This window comes from Rhynchophorus ferrugineus, unplaced genomic scaffold (genome assembly GCF_030347505.1).
Source record: "Rhynchophorus ferrugineus isolate W39M unplaced genomic scaffold, kcgeb_rfMv2 rfM7, whole genome shotgun sequence".
Lineage (NCBI taxonomy): Eukaryota > Metazoa > Arthropoda > Insecta > Coleoptera > Curculionidae > Rhynchophorus > Rhynchophorus ferrugineus.
In genome coordinates, this window is record NW_027472586.1 from 13182031 (window position 1) to 13201429 (window position 19399).

The following is a 19399-nucleotide window of genomic DNA, read 5'->3' on the forward strand; positions in this document are numbered from 1 at the left end:
AAATAAAAACACAACATTTCAAAACTGACCATGTTAAGTCAAACATCAGGAGCGCTACGAAACATTGACGTCACTTACCGATTCCTAACCACCATTTCCGCATTACAATATTTGAACTTTTTAGCGCTTGAACTTCGATTTTATTTGGATTATTTCTCTTATATTTCACAGTTAAAAAAATCGGTTTTTTGCTATCAACGGAAATACATGATGAACGAAAAAATTAAAAAACAAAAAAAAAACTTAAATATACAGTATCGATTCGTCGATGGTGACTGTAATTGAAATAATAATTTTAAAAATAATACTAGAACTATCATAGAGTTGAAGTAAATGAGTATTCCAGACACACTAACCATGAAAGGTGGTAGAATATTGAAGGATATCAAGTAAAAATGCTATCAGTATGCCACTTGGCAAGAAAATTAATAATTTCAGGCATAAACTTTCCCAATAATATCACAATCTCCATTTGGGGACTGTGAGAATAATATTATTGAAATCAAGCGTGCTATATTTGCTAAAACAAAGCAAAATTGTATCGAGAGCAAATATGCTAAAAATGTTATGATGATAATTTAAAGATACAAATGCAAATGTTTTTGATAGGGCCACCAAAATATTTATTTTACATAGTTGATAGTAAGTATAACTCAAAAAAGGCTTAAATTACATATATTTGATGAGGGTTGTCAGATTTTCATAAATTTGGAGCGAAAACGTGTATCTGGTATAATTTTTGTAAATACAATGCACTTAAATGCAATAGCCTTAAAATTTCAATACTTCATCAAGTACTTTAAGAATCCTGTGCTTGAATCCTATGAATTCTTAAACTAGATCTTTGCTTAGTTTCTTTTACTTTAATTGATTCCACTGACTACATTTGAGTTCATACAACATATGCAAGTTTTTAAAACTAACAATATTGAAACAATCAATTCTTCTCTTCAAGCAATCACCGGCAATGTTAGAAGTGATCCTTAATTTGTTGTATTGAACAGTCGCACTATAGGCACAACTTTTGAAATAGCTTTGAGTGGTCACATGACATAAGCAACATATTTTATATCGTATCGATTTTTTGGGGCGCCGAGATATCGATAATTAACAGTTGTTCGATATATCGTTGTACCACCACTAGAGAGAATAATCAAGGTGGTTCCGGAAATAGTAAAAGAAAGATAGAGAAGGACGTCTTTTAGTTTTCTGTAGCGTGTCGTGAGTGGCGATGAAAAGTGGATCAATGAATAGACGAAAAGAGATGATGATCTATGATGCTGATGGAAAATAACTGATACTTCAAGTTTATGTTACTGAAAATGTTCAATTATGATATGATAATTTAAATCACATAGTTTTACATTACGTAAGTGCTGGCGTCTTCGTTTGTTGAATACAGGAGACTTTGACTTGCCATGTTTGTCCATTTAATTATAATTCGCTCGTAATTCATGTTAAGTTAGAAATACACGGTGGATGTAGCTGCAACATAGTAAGATCGATTTGACTTTAAATGAGAATCAATTCTGAGATTTTCGTTTATTTCTCTTACATTTTCTCCAGTTGAAAGATTTTCACATGGTCCGAAATCAGCACTGTTTGACTGGATTGAACATTTTGGTAGCCTTGAACACATTTGAAAAAATCGTATTGACTATATTTCTAATATATTGTTCTTATCGGTTTCAGATCAAAATATTAAGAGCTGCGATAGACCTTGTCACGAGTTGGATTGGCCCATGATCTGTAGATATAAATTAAATATCGAGATGTATCAAACCAATAAACAGTAAGTAACTCTATCAAATTAATTTAAAGATAACCAAATGAGACGTCATTGTCGAACAAAAGATAAGTACAAAGTCTAGATAATATATAATCTAAAACTGTAAAACTGTAAACACACCATTTAACAGCACCGAGGGGTTAGCTAAGTCATGTGTATCCGCTTTATTGTTTTCCAGCAATTCTGCTGCATATATTTCTTACGTAACAATTTCTACACTACAGCAATCCATTGTTTAGCTGCAACAATATTCCTCCACATTTTACAAAAATATGTTTTGGATACTTGCACGTATTTTGATCAGCGATATCTATTGGTAAAACCACAAAATATATTTTTTTGATAACATCTTTATTAGATATGCTTAGTACAATCTTAATTATAAATTACTACATTTCATTTGAACTTGGATTAATTCCAAGCAAGACGAGTGCCAGATAAATACATCAAAATGTATTCTCAATTATAAAATTATAATAAATTAAGTTATAGGTTACACTAAAGGTATACACTTTATATAAGTTCGTATGGTTTGGTTCGGTTCAATCTTCTGTTTTTCTGCGCGTTGTCTAATAGTTGTATTGCTTCCACGTTAGTATGACTTAGTAATCTTCTTTCGTGTTTTAAGGGGAAATCTTGGATAACTTCGCAAATCCATTTGATTTCCAGGTCATCGTGCAGTTTTTCGTTGGTGGCGTAGCGATAGGCATTGGTAATTAATCGAAGAATTTTGTTTTGGCAGCGTTGGATGACTAGTTGATTTGAATTTTTAGTGTAACCCCATATTTGCACCGTATAGGTCCAAATTGGCTTTATGATTGTCATAAATCAATCTCTTTGATTTTAGATCAAGTTGAGAGTATCGTATGAATAACCAGTATATTTGTTTTATTTTGGTTCTAATATGTTTTGCTTTTTGTCTAACAAGTTACGAAATAAAAATGTCAACATCTGTTAAACAACTAAACCTAACTGTTAAATTCGATGGTTTTGATATTTCTCTATATACAATAATCGTTTTCCATTTAGTATTATTGAGTTATTCTGTTCGTTATGTAAGTTAACGATGGAATGCTACAAACTGCATTTTCAACATTTGTTCATTAAACAATTTTAGACCCTTATTGTGATGCTGCTCCATTATATCTCACTCAATGGTTTTGGTTTCAACAATTTAAAACTGGTTATTTTGACACTAACGATAAAAAAATGTCTGGAAGACCAAACGAGTTCTGAAAAAATGAATTGAAAGGCTTACTGGATTAGAGTACAGTTCAGACTCTCAAAGAAGTTTTACACAGCTTAGCAGTTAATGAAGCAAGTATTTTTGGATATGGAAATATCCAAAACGGGAAAAATGGTTACCAAACGAATTGATTAAAAATACCATTTCGACCAATTTCAACATTGCGAATTCATCGCTTTCCTGGCAAAAGAAATTCTGTGGTGTATTGTAATTGGAATTTACTAGGACTATAGCAAGTGTAAAAGGTCATGGGTTAGCATAGAAGAGCTATTTTCAGTGTCATTATATACTACGTTTAATAAAACAGTGAACTCAAGTCATCTGAATTGAATATGGCAAAGTGGCCGTACAAGTCAAAGCTCAGAGCTGAAACAGAGAGTTCATTTGAGCTTTGGCACACAACACAATTCTAATCTAAATAACATAATTAAACAAATACACTGTTGTCAAATACAATTTATTTCAACATTATAGTACATCTAATGCATATATTATCGAAGGACTTAAAATTACAATTAATTATACAGTTATACTAGTTCGTAGGTTAGGGCTGTGTTTTATTATATTTACATCGAACACTATTCCATAGCACCTATGAGTTGGAGTTCTAGGCACGTTTTTTACGTAGTGGTATTGGCTGGATGCCTAATTCAACTAATTAACAATTGTATATTCAAGCATTGTATTTTACTGTCATTAGAGACATATTTACCTTTTACGCTTAGTTCTTATTTTCATGGGTAGTGTTTCCTTGTAAGGTCATTTTGATATTACTGTATTTTTCCTTAGTTTTTTCTATTTCTACCTGCATACATCTTTTTTGATAAATCTACAATAAGATTTCCTATAGTTATCGTATATTCATTATATACCTTTAGTTGCTTCCACCACCCGTATTATAATCATAATCCCAAATTCAGAAAGTTTCATTTCAAGTAAATAACTAAGCTCTTAATTTCCAATCTATCTAAAACTTGTTCACCATTCCATCATTTGTCAATTTCTTCTTCAATGTATTTAACCGAGTTCATACAGAAACTGTTACTACCCATGCAATGAATTATTAATAAATCTTATGTCTATTAAAACCTAATCAATCCTTATTCCAACGTTTACCTTTTTCCATCAACTTTTGTTTTCTTAATACTATTTTTATTATCATCTTGCCATGAGTAACCATTGAGTAGATAGATCCCATTCTGAAATATCCATGTCTCATCTAAATACATGAATTGAAATAATAAGCCTCCCTTGATTTTATTACATGCTTTTAACATTTGTATTTTTTCTTAAAACAATGTCTGGAAATTCCATTAGACCTCTTCGTGTTTGATATCCCTCAAAGAGCCGTGCATCTCTAAGCTTTCTGGGTATACTTTTCAGACTCACAGTTTCCTCTGAAATAATTGTATTATATTATGTTTATATTGAAAAAAACTACCCATGGTTTTTATATACTTCATATATTTGATCTCTGATAAAGCTAACAGCTGATCTTGATATGTCACCCGCTTCGTATGAGGACGATTTCTTTTCAGTGAATCCAAGATTATATTTTTAATTTTTTTGCTAATGTAATATTCAGTGCAGCTGCAACACGCTAGAAATATGTTCAATAAAAACCAGAAAAACTTAATATTTAACAGTAAAAATTATTACCTCTCCAACTAATTTTACTGACAAGATGGGCTTCCATTAACTGGTTCCTGATTCCTCAACGCAATCTGTTCTGTCTGGCTGCGGCATTTTTCGTTTGATAACCGGACGACTTTTGCAGGTTAGTTCGGTTACATGTTCGAACATGGAATCAGATAGCACCGTGTCTCTTCTTAAGTAGAATAAAATGAGACAAAAAATATTGTCTGACTCTAAAACTAATTTACAAATTGTGACAGGTAATACACATGGGTGTGCAACTGCAATGGTAAGTAGTGGGGCAAAGTTTCGCTTAGTCCAGTCATTGGCGGCGCTGACAACGCGAATTGGATTGGTTAGTTTAAAATAGTTATATAGAAACCTGTAAGGAAAATAATTTGCTTTGATTGGTCTGCCATTTCCCCTGATTATTTTGTGACGTCACATTTATTGGCCAATAGTATTTAAATAAAAATCAAATTTAAATTTTAAAATTAATTTATTAAAATAAAATCCCATACAAATATACATAAGTGTAAATAATATAAATATATATAAACAAAAGCAAAAAAAAACAATTATGAACTCTATTCTAGGCAATAATAAAATATCTATAATTCTTCTATAACGCCTTCCCATATATGTTTAGTGCCATCAATTTTATGGGATCTATTAGAGTTCTAACTTATCTTGATATATTGAAGGTAAACTTTAAATCCTTTCCTGTTGATATTGCATTAACTTCATTAAACCAAAAATACAATCACACCTCATAATAACTTTTAAAATTTGGTCTTGGAAATCACTATGGATTCGACAGTTAAAACACTAAAAATGTATGTTTTTTAAAAATATTTAGATTTTAGAGTGTTTAATCTGTGTAACTACTTAACATAGAATATAGATAAATATTGCATATTGTCTCTTTTTCAGAAGTTTTGTTAAATGGCCTGAAATAACACTAAAATACAATATTAGACTCGTCTTCCTCAGAGCAAAATTCTCTGGAACTGAAAATATAGACTCAACTTGTGATTTAACAACCTCAAGTGGTGACTTCACAATTTTCTCAGCCCTTTTAAAAATTTCTCGAACATGCTAGGGGAAGGATGCTGTTTCAACCTCCATGACCTCTAATTGATCCAACAAAATTCTTTAAGCAATCTTGGTTAAGATTTGTTAAACAAATGTAGTTATTTGTAAATTTAGACAAAATAGATTTCTTTAAGGTAATAAATCCCCTAAAAGCAGCAATTAAATTTATTGATGGCACCATAACAAATATTTTCTTAACAAGGCTTCTTATCAAATTTAAATATATAATTACTATACTATAAAATGATTGAACACTGATTGTTCTAAAAAGTTAAAGTATTGCAACTATTTAGGGATATTTTACAATTAAAAGTAGTATTTATTACTACTAATTATCCAGTTATATTAATTGTTACCTTCTTGTAAGACTTCTTTATGTAGAGACCTCACACTGACAGCATACGAACAACTTGGTAGATTAATTGAATTTTATTACTACTAACATCTTCATAAGGTTTTGAATTTCTGTAAACAAACAATATATAAACAGACATGCAGTAGATAGATAATTTTATATGTACCTGATAAAACCAATGATGGATATGCATTTACCCTAATACCTGTTCGTGAAGGAAATATAACTCTAATTTTTTCACTAAAATGTCCATAACAAACACCATGACGTTGATATATTTGCATTGTGGTTTATCCAGGTAACTTACTACTATTTACTTGATCAATCCATTTTTGGAAAGGAGCGAAATCATTCTTTCTGAAACGATGTCTAATTTCCGTAGTAGAATTTTACCCCAGTACACTACATCTTTTACTACACTGACGTATTGTCATCAATTTTTATATTATTACTCCATAGTAATTGATATAAAACAGAAAATATGCACAACGTAAAACGAAAATTTCGTGATCTAAACAAAAACCATAACCTACAAACAACAAACATAAAAATGGACGCCCATAGAAAATGCTGATTTCACACAATTTGATGTGAAATGAAATGTGATTGGTCGACATTTCATGTTAGTGGCGGCACCAGGAATTTAAACTAGCCAATCACAATTTGCGATCGCAGCGCTACAGTTGATTGAACTGAAAAAACATTTCCCCAAGGTCGCCTATACCGTGAAATTTCTATTTTTTCTATGGTAATACATTAACCATCTTGATGACATGAGTTCATATGCGAAATAGTAGTAGATAATCATGAATGGATGGAAAATATTTTGATTTTTATGGTATATACATTAGTTTGAAAAAAATATCTGAATAGATGTATCAATTATATTATTACTATTACTATATTTTTACTAGTTATAATTTTTTTTTACTATGAATAGTATTTGCGAGAACTGCAGAAGAAACTCATCAGGTTCATCCTCGCAGTGCACGAATATTTTCTGTCAACTCACGGAGGACAGTAATCCCAGAAGCATCATTACTGCCAACAGACAGATCCCTGGTCCCTCGATTCAAGTATGCCAAAACGATATTCTGATCGTCGACGTTATCAACAAAGTACCTGGAAAGAGCGTCACTCTGCACTGGAGAGGACAGCCCAATCACGAGGCTCCATTCATGGACGGGGTTCCTATGGCGAGTATGAATTTTTAAAGATTCGATTTTAATTAACGAGTGCCTTATTATAGGTAACACAGTGTCCCATAGCGAGCCACACGGTATTTCAGTACAAATTTCGAGCTTCGCATGCTGGCACTCATTTCTATCACGCCTTCACCGACACCGATCGCTCGAATGGTCTGTTCGGGGCTTTGGTGGTGCGAAAAGCTGATAAGATCGAACCTCACAGGAAACTGTACGATCTGGATTTAAAGGAACACCTTATAATTCTATCAGAGTGGTCTGGTGAGTTTTCGAGACCGTTTTCGTTATAAAGTGTGTAAATATTATCGATATACATGATATTTTATCGTAATCTTTAGTTATTCTAAACATGGATCAATTAATATACAGAATATTGTGCTATGAATGTTCGAATATGAAGACGATTCTTGACTTTCTCGTTGAATCCTCTTATTTATGAAATTAATTTTGTGTTTTAGGCCATGAAACTATCATCAATGATGTTACAAAATTCATATTAAATAACGTTCTTTACAGGATTTATCTTTTTTTTAAATTTATTTTTTATTAACTTAAATCTAGGTATATATCTAGGAGGACCCATGGGCTCTATCTTAGTCTCTACTGTAATAATGTTTATGTATTAACACTGCTATTTTTCTGTTATATGCACATCACTACACTACACTACACTACACAATATTAAAGTGTTTAATTATCGTGAGTCTGTCTCCTGTTATAGTATTATAGTGACACTCCGAATCTGAAGGTCTCGGTCTAAGTAATCCATCCTGAAGTATCTGAATGCATCTGCAATATTTCTCAGGACATTTTTCTGGAAAACTTGTGTTGTATTTATATAATTTTTCGCGGAAAATTCCCATAATTGTATATTCATATACATTTCTGCATTTCCTTGTGAAATATAAATTTATTATGTACTGATAATTGTTATTTTCTTCCAATTAACCAATATATTTTCCTATATTTTCACTCTTTCATTTCATTTCCTTTTTACTTGTGTTGTTGCTATATGGAGTGATGGTATTATTTATTGTTATTCATTTTTATGCAGTCTGATTATACGTTATACATGCACAGATTTACTTTCGTTCAGGTTTCGGACCAATTATTTATATTGTCACTTACCTGTTGTAATTTTCGTGTGAGTTCTTTGCTATTGTCTCCGATAGAAACAATCTCAATATCATCAGGAAATGTAGTTACCACATGTCTAGAGTAGGTAAAGAATTGGCCCCAATAATCTGCTTTTGTTTCTTTCTTGCTTCTTCCATTTTAGAGTAGGTTTCCTATTGTTTGACTCTAAACATTCTGGCAGTAATATAATATATCAATAGTTCAATGTGTTACTTCGGTAACATATTCTGTAGCTCATGAACAAGGCCGTCATGCATAATTTATCGAAGGCTTATGATACATCTAAGAATATAAATGCGCATGCCTTTTTACCTTCATAGGCGCGATTTCTCTAAAAATTGACTCAATCGAGTATATCGGAATTGTTGACTATCAGTTCCATATATACATTTTTTTCTCTTGGGACTGACTATATCTTCTGATAATTTTGGATTATTTCGTTGTCGTTACAGAATTGTAATTGTCTTTTCAGGAATCTATAAATAGAATACTAAAGTCGTATAGACATAGGACTTTTATGACATATTCTTACCATAATCTTCAAACTATTAGAATATCAATATTATTTTATTCATTATCATAACTTTGTTTATTATGATACTGGCCATACTTGAAATAATTTCATATTGTTTAAAAAACAACCAGAAGAATAAGCGCCTCCGAAACAAACGATGATAACCGTCAAATAATTTATAGGGACCGAGACTTTCCGAGAGGAACCGAACGCACCGCGAGTTGATTAAGATACATTATTCCACAACATCTCCGGATTTGGAGCATGCGCATATTGGCTCCATTTAATTTTAAAACAGAATAATCCGAGTTTGGTGCATGCGTATATACAGCTTTATTTACTTATTTTCTTTTATGGTGATTATTAGATTTAATATGGAATATATTAAGTAGGTAAAAAGGTTCAGGAAGTAAATAGCAATGGTAAAATTTTGGAAAAAATTAGTGAATAAAACGAATTATTTTTATAAAAACATCATATTACAAATCATCATTATTTTTTATAAATAAATATACACAAATATGATAAATAACTGATTTAATGCTGAAACTATTTATAAAGAGAGAAATGAACATTGAAAAAATTTTTGAAATAACACATTTTATTTAAAAAATTATCCAATAATATGAAATAATAAAAATAATTTCTATATGCCATTCTATTTTTATAAAAACACCATATTTAAATAAATTTATATATTTGAACAATTAACAACAGCTCTAAGAACCATGTAAATAAACATTAGCGTGAAAAAGACCAAAATCCTTTATATCAAACACAGCCAGTATAGTTAAAACCAAATGAAAAGCCCGCCACTATAAATGAAAGCACTAAAATTTTCTTAAAAATATCCAAATATCATCGCCACTACTATCCATGATCTACAAACCTCTTTAATGAACCTTGAGCTTTCGATTAACATATTACATATTTAGGCTAGTACATTTACGAGCCTAAAACGAATGGATGATCGTCCTTTAAAGTTAAAAAAACATCTATCTCAGTCAATACATTATTATTTTTACAAAACAATAATTTATTTGCCTATACTCTTATATCATAATGCATAGTATTTTCCTTGTCATTAGATCATTAAGGTGTCGTTGATAGATTTACATTTTGTTTATTTGATCCAGGTCTACTTTTGTTAGCAAATTTAATTGTTTCAAAGTATCACTGTGCACTGTTCTTACATGTTAACAAAATGCTGTCTAATTTCTTCTTTTCTGATTCTCTGAATTTCATATTCTTTGACTTTTACTCTCAACCCATGCTAGCTACATCTTAGCTATAAAATAAAAGTTAAATCATTACTAAAAAATATTATTATGATTAAAATAAATGTCTAATTATTACCATTTATTACAGATTTTGCTAATATTCTTGATGGACAAACCTCATTAATGACTTGACTACTTCCAACAAGAATCATTTTCTTCTCTATTCTTGTTATCATTAAATTTTGGCACATGTTGATACCTATTCTAGGTCTTTGAAAATGATGAAAATTGATGCTTTATATTTTTGAATGATGCTTGTTTGGGTTTTATAACTTTTACAAATTTTACCTTACATTCTGCACTTACCCTTGTTCTTCCATATTTTAAAACTAATGTATGTTAGACCACCAAGTGCAACACAACAATTTAATTGTTATTACTATAGAATTATGCGTCAAATCCAGAGATGTTATGGAGTAATGTATTCTGAGTTGATTTCGATCTTCGTATATATCCGAAATCATATTGGCGCAATCTAATAATTATTTTCAATTGTCATCTACAGATCCATCTACCAGCAAGACACTACTCATCAATGGGAAAGCTCCTAGCGAGAGAGGCTCTGCACTCAGTTTATTCACCGTTCAACCAGGGAAAAGATATCGATTCAGGACAGCCTTTGTTAACAGCGAGTCCGGCTGTCCTGTGACCTTAACCATCGATCAGCATTTAATGAGAGTCATAGCTCTTGATGGAAACCCGATTGTTCCTTATGAATCGAATTCTCTTACCATATCGAAAGGCGAGAGAGTTGATTTCGTATTGAAAGCTAATCGCATGAAAGGAGCTTTCTATCTTACCGCCCGGTAAGTGATATGTGAGATGTTTTGATGTCGTGTCGAGAATAAGTTTGTTTTTTAGATCTACTTGTTCAGAAAGTGACTTAAATGGCTTGGCCGTGGTAAATTATAAGAATTCCGACCGAAATATCGAGATAAAATCGATAAAGGACACGACGAAGCTCACCCGAGACTTCGATACGTCATTATGTCCGTCGAAGTTGGGCAGCGTCTGTCTTCAGGACGTGAAATCGCTGGAAAAGATGCCGGAAGAGCTGAGGGAGAGCGAAGTCGATCGCAAAATCTATTTAGACATCGATTTCCGAGACCCCAGGAGGAATCTTAATGAACACGGTAAGGGCTATTCGAAGCCGCATCTCGATTTTTTAGATAAAGTGGTTTTAATGTTGCCAGATGGTCTCGCATCCGATCTTCGCAGCAAGATTTACAGGATAAACAATCTGACGTTCGTCTATCCTTCTTCGCCGCTCCTTACCCAACCTATGGATGTGCCGTCCTCGTTAATTTGTAATGAACTGATGATGCCGGAGGCATGTCGGGCATCGGATATATGCGAATGCGTTCATCTGGAGACAATACCGTTGGGACAGAGCGTGGAGGTCATTCTAATAGACCAAAGTAAGTATATTATATATCGAACTAGCGACCCGCCCCGGCTTCACACGGGTGCAATGCTGATACTAAATTAAATACACTACAGAAAAAATATGAACGTTGTATATAAAAACATAGCGGCCCACTCCGACTTTGCACGGGCATAAAATATATATGCCTATGTCACTCAATGAAAACATGATTAAAATCGATCCAGTATTTTTGGTTCATTCATTACTTCCCTTGGCCTGCACGCATTAAATCTGGAGTAAAACAATTCCTCTTCCCCTATACTTACTATGAAGATTTCCTGCTATCTTTGGAATATCTAAATTCATACAATTTTTATTACATTACACATTTTTAAACGCAAATTTTAAATTTGTAATATCTCCGAAAATATTTGTTTAATTTACATGCTGTAAGGAACCATATTGATCTATATTAATTGCACACTGTATTTAAGGTACTTAATTCGATAAGGATTAATGCCGTATTGCTTAAAATAGCTTCGTAAATAAGCCATTTTCTCACGTAAAAAGTAAACAATAAAAATGGTTAATGTGGGTTATCCCTAAAAGATAAACATATACCATCGCGGACTTTTTTGTAGACCTTTTTATGGTGTACAATACTGTAGTACATTAATTTGATCTAACTCGTAGGGTTAGGCAGCGTTTTTGCTAATTGCTAAATAAGCCTAAAAAAATAGGTTAATTTACGACATCACGTTAGAAACCTCTAAAATTAGCAATGTTGCCTTAGTATATTATGCATGTATTATACATATAAACCTTCCTCTTGAATCACTCTATCTATTGAAAAAAACCGCATCAAAATCCGTTGCGTAGTTTTAAAGATTTAAGCGTACATAGGCATATAGGGACAGAAAAGGCGACTTTGTTTTATACTATGTAGTGATATAATTACAAGCTTGTTAAATAAGGTTGCGGGAATCAAATTGAGTTTGCAAACATTATTTCATCCTTCCGTATACGGTGTAAGTTTGTATTTTTCAGAAATAGTTTTCTTAAATTCATTTAGCTTAATAATCATGTTGTCATATATACTCAACGCCTATTTGAGGCTGAAACATGTTCCGGAATGTCTTAAGGTTGCTCGAGTAATTATGCCTAAAAACCTGACAAACCGACAGAGCAAATTCGCTGCTGCTTATAATGATGCGATAATTATTTGAGCAAATACTTTTAAAACGTATAAAACCATTTATTGAAATACCAGATTTCCAGTTTGGATTTCGAAATAACCATTCGACAATGGACCAAGAGTTCAGAGTAACAGCGGTTGTTGAAAAGGCATTCGAAGAAAAGAAATACTTTCCTGCAATATTCCTGGACATCTCACAAGTTTTGACCGGGTATGGCATGTGAGACTAATCTACAAAATGAACAAATCGCTACCGCGGAATTACTGTCGACTGCTGGAATATAATTTCGAAAGAAAATTTAGGGTCTCGCATGAAGGGGCACTGTCGATACTTAAACCTATTTCGGCTGGAGTTCCACAATTCCAAGGCACTACCTTGGAACTATTCCTGTATCTGCCCTATAGTGCTGATATCTCAAAAACAAAAGAAACAGTACTTGCAACATTTGTCGATGACACAGTTAGCATGGCAAAAGATGTATCTCTGTCTATATAGAAAAAGTATATAAGTCTATAGAAAAAGTACAAGTAGCGCATCTACAAATGAACTAGAGACTGGAAAATATAGTAGACTACATACAAAATTTCTTCTAATTGTCCTATGTATTTCATCTATGCAAATTATGCAGTTAGTTTCATTTTAACTCACGCATATTTTCATTACTTCATTTATGAATTCATATAATGCTTATCTTTTATCTATATCTGTCACCTAAAATATACGCCATATATAACAAAACAATAAATACACCAGGCTGATTAAAGGAACAATTATTTTACCTAAATCTTCAAAGAAAATTGCATTCTTCTTTGCTTAATATACTAACTAATTTTATGACTATTAGTATTCTACGGAACATTCATTTTAACTGTTGATTCCCAAATTCATATATTTATTACCTGCAATTACCTGGTTAGTACAACGTGGGGCAAAAGTCCCGCTACCATTTTGATTGCCTATAACTTCGCTCAAACAAAGGATGAGTAAGTTTGGTTTCCATAAAAAGTTTACTTGTTCTTTACATTTTTTTTTCGTTAGGATTAAAAAATTATATGGGCTGAATGGTGAGGCGATTCGCTATCTTTCGTTAACTTTCGGCTCTTTTTAAGGCTTTTTCATGACATCCTGCAACATCTCAGGCTGAATTTCTTCAATCTCGTGACAAATATTGTCCTTAAGATGTTGAATCGTTTGGGGTCTATACTAGCTAGCCATGCTGAATCGCCACTTCGCCAACAACCTTTAGAATTACCTCTAGTACGATAATATACTATGTCTCCAGAACCAGAACATCAATTAATAACAGTCTGTACGCAAGAATAATTTTTTTTGCAATCTTCTAAATATCTTGTAAACAAAGAAACTGACGATTCTTGTTATTCTCAAATGTTGTTAATCTATGTTGGGATGAAATTTTTACATATATTTGTTTATAACATCTTTATTAGATACGCAGAACCTGAATTATACATTAATTTATTACTATTCATTTGTACTTGGATTAATTCACAAGCAAGACGATTGCGAGAAAATAGATCAATAAGTATTCCTCAATATTTTTACATGTGTCGAGTTTTTCTTTCACAGCTGGTTATACCTTCCGATAAAGTGGACACATTAACTTGTTTTCTCTGCAAAATATATAAAATATAACTTTACGTGACCACTTTACGTTTTTATCCAAACTCTTATTATTATTTATCCAACAATATGGGAATAATCGAAAGTAATACAAAATATTAAATAACACTGCTTTTACCTACTAACTTTCGGTGTTAAAATCGTTCCAGATATAAAATTTAAGGATTTGCCTTCGTATTTAAAATTGCGTACCGTTTTTCGGTACAACGTTGCCAGATTTTGATTTTAGAATTACTCGTCCATGATTGATTTACGTACAACAACGGGTCGGCCAGAACTTACAATGTTTGTTTAAATTTTTTTAAAATTTATTTATTTATAGTCGTACTATTTAGCGTCTTGAAACACTCACTCACTCACTTATTTTTAACACTATCCTTTATTTTATTTTATAAACTTAAGAAAATACCTTTAGCCCCAGCAAGATTCGGTCCTAGGACGTTAATGTCGGCGAGTTAAATTTTTAGCTCTTGTTTTCTAAATTTTGGCGTTTTATTGGAATATATTTATTTGTAGCGCATATTAAATAGATAGTATTACAAATATAACCCAAAAAAAGTCCGAGAACAGAGAATGTCCATCTATATTTCTAGACGTACTGCAAGACTGCATGACATAAGGACTTCGAGTATAAGTTAGCAGATAAATTACCTAGAAAAATGTTACTTCAGATTAAGATATGGTGACGAATATTCATAATTAAAATTCGTCTCCGTTGGTATCTCGCTGTCCTTGACTAGAATATTGATTTTCCATTTACTCTATAATCTAGTATAATCCCTAAATGTGAAGGAGTTTTGGAGGAACAATTGCATTCGTTGATGATACTGGCTTACTCTCTACAAGCAATAATACGACACTAATATTAAATTACAAACCCGTTACAACTGATTTGGATATTGAACAAGTATCTATCAGAAACTGTTAAATATGTAGTTTGAGATTGTAGACATGGGCTTGATTAACATAAAATAATTGACATAGCAAAAAAAACTACCACTACATGTTATAAATCACTTTTGATTTGGGATAGGGCGGAATAATAACACCACTTATGGCTTTGGAACAAGAGGGAAACTTTATTTACATATAGCTTATTTTAGTAATTAAAACCTCTGATTTCCTGATATAGATATCTTTACCTATTATTCCATTTAAAAATACGATTCGAACGCCAATTCGCTTTATCTTCCAGTTCTGTTGAATTAATATTTATAGCAAAATTCTAATAATTTGTAACTAAACTCTTATCCATTGGTTTCAATGGCTTTTTATCCTACCTGTATCTCTGTTTTCTAGTATTCTAGTGCTTTACTGGTCTTTATAAATTACACACGGCTGCGTTACTAAACTCTTATCCATCAGTTTCAATGTTTCTTTTTATCCTACTGATAATTCTGGATGACACGTTTCTAGCTTCCTAGGATTTCATTGGTCTTTGAGTCTTCTAGTGCTCCATAACTTTTTTCCGCCATCTACTGCATACTATCTTAGTACTTGTTATATTTGGTGTTGACTATTGTATCGATTTTAATCATATTTTTAGCACTATATGTATTCCTTTATTGTTTTCGTGTCAAATTTTAAAATGTTAAGGTTATAAAAAGAAGAATGACACCTTTAAGCATACGGATAATATTTTAAAATTATATTCCCATGTTTTTTTTTCTCATAAATTTGTATTAATAAAAACCTTACAGCCGCAAACAAAAAAAATGGTAATAAATCTTAATTTGTTTCCTGTCTCTTGACAGTTTAATTGTATACTGTCGTTTATTTTTCCTGCTTGTGACGACGACTCACCCTGCCGGCTCCAACTGTTTTATCAAGCAACACATGTATTAATATTTCCACCCTTGAGTTCGTGAGAGAATTCGTAAAGTGGTTGACTGAAAACGTAATTTGTTCGATACTAACATATTTGCGTAATTTTCAAGCAATATGATTTTTCATTCATATAAATGCGAAAGTATAATTTTGGAATTTTAAATTTTGGAAAATAAAGAGGGTTAAATTACAAGTAGAACTGTAGGTAGAAACTGCATATTTGGTAACCAATAGTCTTCCACATTTGGCTTTAAAAACCCAGTGTTTACTCATTTTTCAATATTGTATAGACTAGAATTTGTTTATTAAATTTGTCATTAATGCTGATTTTATTAACCGACTTCAAAAAAGGAGGAGGTTCTATGTTCGGCTGTATTTTTTTTTAATGTACGTTCGCCGATTTCTCCATCAATTATGGGCTGATTTTCAAAATTCTTTTTGTTTTTTTCGACAGAGTGCACTTGTGAGGTTGGAACCTGTATTGGAACCAAATCAGGATCTGTAGTGGGGAAGGGGGGAAATCGAGGGAAATGCTCAAATTTCAAAAGCAATTTCAATGTTTTGACATATTTTTTATCTATATTAATCAGATATTTATCGTTATATTGAAAATCGGAAGTCGTTCAGTGCAGAAGCAATTCAGTTTGCATTTTAAGTCCAAACTATAGCATATACAACGTTGTAGAAATATTGTACCCTACTGCTACTATGGTGCAATGGTTAAAGCGTTTAGCTCCCGGCGAGGACAATATCTTTTTGTTGTTTAGTTAGAAACATTTGTCAAGTCACCTAGACTAGGTCCCGGGGGCTTGAAGAGCTTCTACGGGTTGCACCTTTACTTGGCATACCCACTGTAATATTAAATAAAATTACTGCGTAATTTATTGAGTAAATATCTAACACAAAAAAGAGAAAAATAAAGTATTTTTAACAAAGAAATTGAACCGACATCAAGAAATAAATAAAGAATTCTAAAAAGGAAAAAAGACGTTTTAAAATAAAATATGTACGTAATAATCGTTGTAATAACTAAATAAAAATCAGTTTGAAATCTGTAGCGAGCACTCAAACAATACAAAACAAAATGAAAAAGGAACAAAACATATTTAAGTTAATACAACTATTTGGGCACGGCACCGACTGATTTTTTAGTTATTAGAGCGATTATTACGTACATATTTTATTTTAAAACGTTTTTTTTTGTTAAAAGTCTAAGTTTGATTATTTTGTTAAATTTTTTTAAAAATTATTTCGGTTCAATTTTTTTATTAAATATATTTTATATTCATTCTATTATAACATTATTTATATTATGTATTTCAAGTTTATATTAATAAGAATCTATTTCCATTTTTTTTTATAATTTACTTCGGGAAAAAAGCCGAATTGGTTTAGCAATTTCTCAATTTTACTCTGAACAACACATTTGTTCATTCATTATTATATATGAAGAATTTCAATTTTTATTTGACCTAATATATTCTAATAAGTGATATTTACAGTTAGTACAAATTGCGGTGACAAGCCGATGAATTTTCACCGGAAATGTTACACCAGTTTATATTATTTTTCTATCACTGTTATGTAGATACACTCGTTTGATGTTTTATATATCCTATGACTGTAAAATATAAGCTGCATATGTCTTGAATAAAACATTGTCTAATAGAGAACGGAAATGAGGATCTGCTTTAGATCTTCCTCGATATTCATACTGTATAGGTTTTCATGAAAATTTAAATTAGCTTTCTTCTCTAGCGAAAAGAAACAACGTATGCAACAGCGGGAAATTCTAGTTAATGAATTTTCTTCGGAATGCATTAGGGAAATCTCGTTTATTTTAAGAGAAAATAGCTTAAAATATAAGGATATTTAATTTTTTTTAGCTGGCGACGCAAAAGGACATACATTCCATTTTCATGGTTATCATTTCTACATCGTGGCTTCTAGACAGTTTAATAGGGTGATGACAAGGGACGAGATTAAACAGTTGGACGAAGAAAATAGGTTGGTTAAAAGGAACTTGAACAATCCCGCTAGGAAGGATACGGTAACAATACCGAAATTTGGTGTTGTTATATTGAGATTTTCAGCTAACAATCCTGGTAAGTTTTTACAAAAATAGCTAAACAGTATATCTTAACATCATAAGCGCATTCGCCATTTTATTTTTGCGCATTCACCATTTTCATTTAGATCGCATTCACCATTATCATTACATATTTGTATTTTGTAGGATTATGGATGTTTCGTGATGAGAATCCCCAAGGATGGACTAAAGGACTGGATGTAGTGTTTGAGGTAGGAGAACGACACGAAATGGTAGCGACGCCCTCAAATTTCCCCAGTTGTGGAAACTATATAGGTCCAGAATTCTTCCTGTTATAAGGAGGCTTTGTTCGTTTAAAAATACTTTTAAACAAGTTAAGTGATATAACGACATGTCTACGTGTATGTGATATGTATATGCGTCCATATATTAAATAGTACCTGTAAATAGAAATTGTACATAATAAATATTTTATATATTTTGTTTGATATGAACAATTTTATGAGACTTGACATAACCGGTAAAAACCTGAACTTAACTGATGTGTGATCTTTTATTTTATGCAATTAAGCTTCTGATGCAGTTTACGCTGATGACGTTACAGTCAATGTTTTAGTAATGATGTTTATTCAAAACAATAAACTATTGTGCCTGACATGGTAAAAATATTATTATAGTTGCCATGCATATTATAAACGTCAACCTCCTTAAATTACCAAAGTTACAAATAAAATTACTCATAATCTGCTTGTAATATGAATCAATTGTATATCAAGGGAAAATGTCACGAATTTGTCGCTTCTAACAACATAACAATATTAGTTTGGAAAAAAAACATTTTTTTGCCGATCTAATACTAAGATAAAACATTATTGGACCTTCGAAAAACTTCGTGGCGTTTATTTTTCTGCAACTTTTGAGACAACAGTATTAAAATGCAATTATTTAAACCAGCGTTGGGAACTATCGACTGAAAATACTCGAAACAGCCGATAGTCGCAAGAGTAGAACTAGTCGATAATAAAAAAAAATTGACTGAAAATAGTAATTATTATTTGAGTCA

The 19399-nt window shown here is 31.7% G+C and overlaps 1 protein-coding gene across 1 annotated transcript in view; it reads left to right on the top strand.

Moving 5' to 3' along the window:
* The window catches only part of LOC143199933 (uncharacterized), a 46586-nt gene extending 27769 nt beyond the window's left edge, over nt 1-18817 (top strand). The window contains exons 2-9 of the mRNA XM_076410092.1: nt 1693-1792; nt 7061-7316; nt 7370-7586; nt 10762-11062; nt 11118-11389; nt 11450-11674; nt 18173-18391; nt 18523-18817. Coding sequence (XP_076266207.1) covers nt 1693-1792; nt 7061-7316; nt 7370-7586; nt 10762-11062; nt 11118-11389; nt 11450-11674; nt 18173-18391; nt 18523-18674 — 1742 coding nt within the window. The 3' untranslated portion in view covers nt 18675-18817. The remainder of the gene's footprint in view (nt 1-1692; nt 1793-7060; nt 7317-7369; nt 7587-10761; nt 11063-11117; nt 11390-11449; nt 11675-18172; nt 18392-18522) is intronic.
* The last annotated feature ends 582 nt before the right edge of the window (nt 18818-19399 follow it).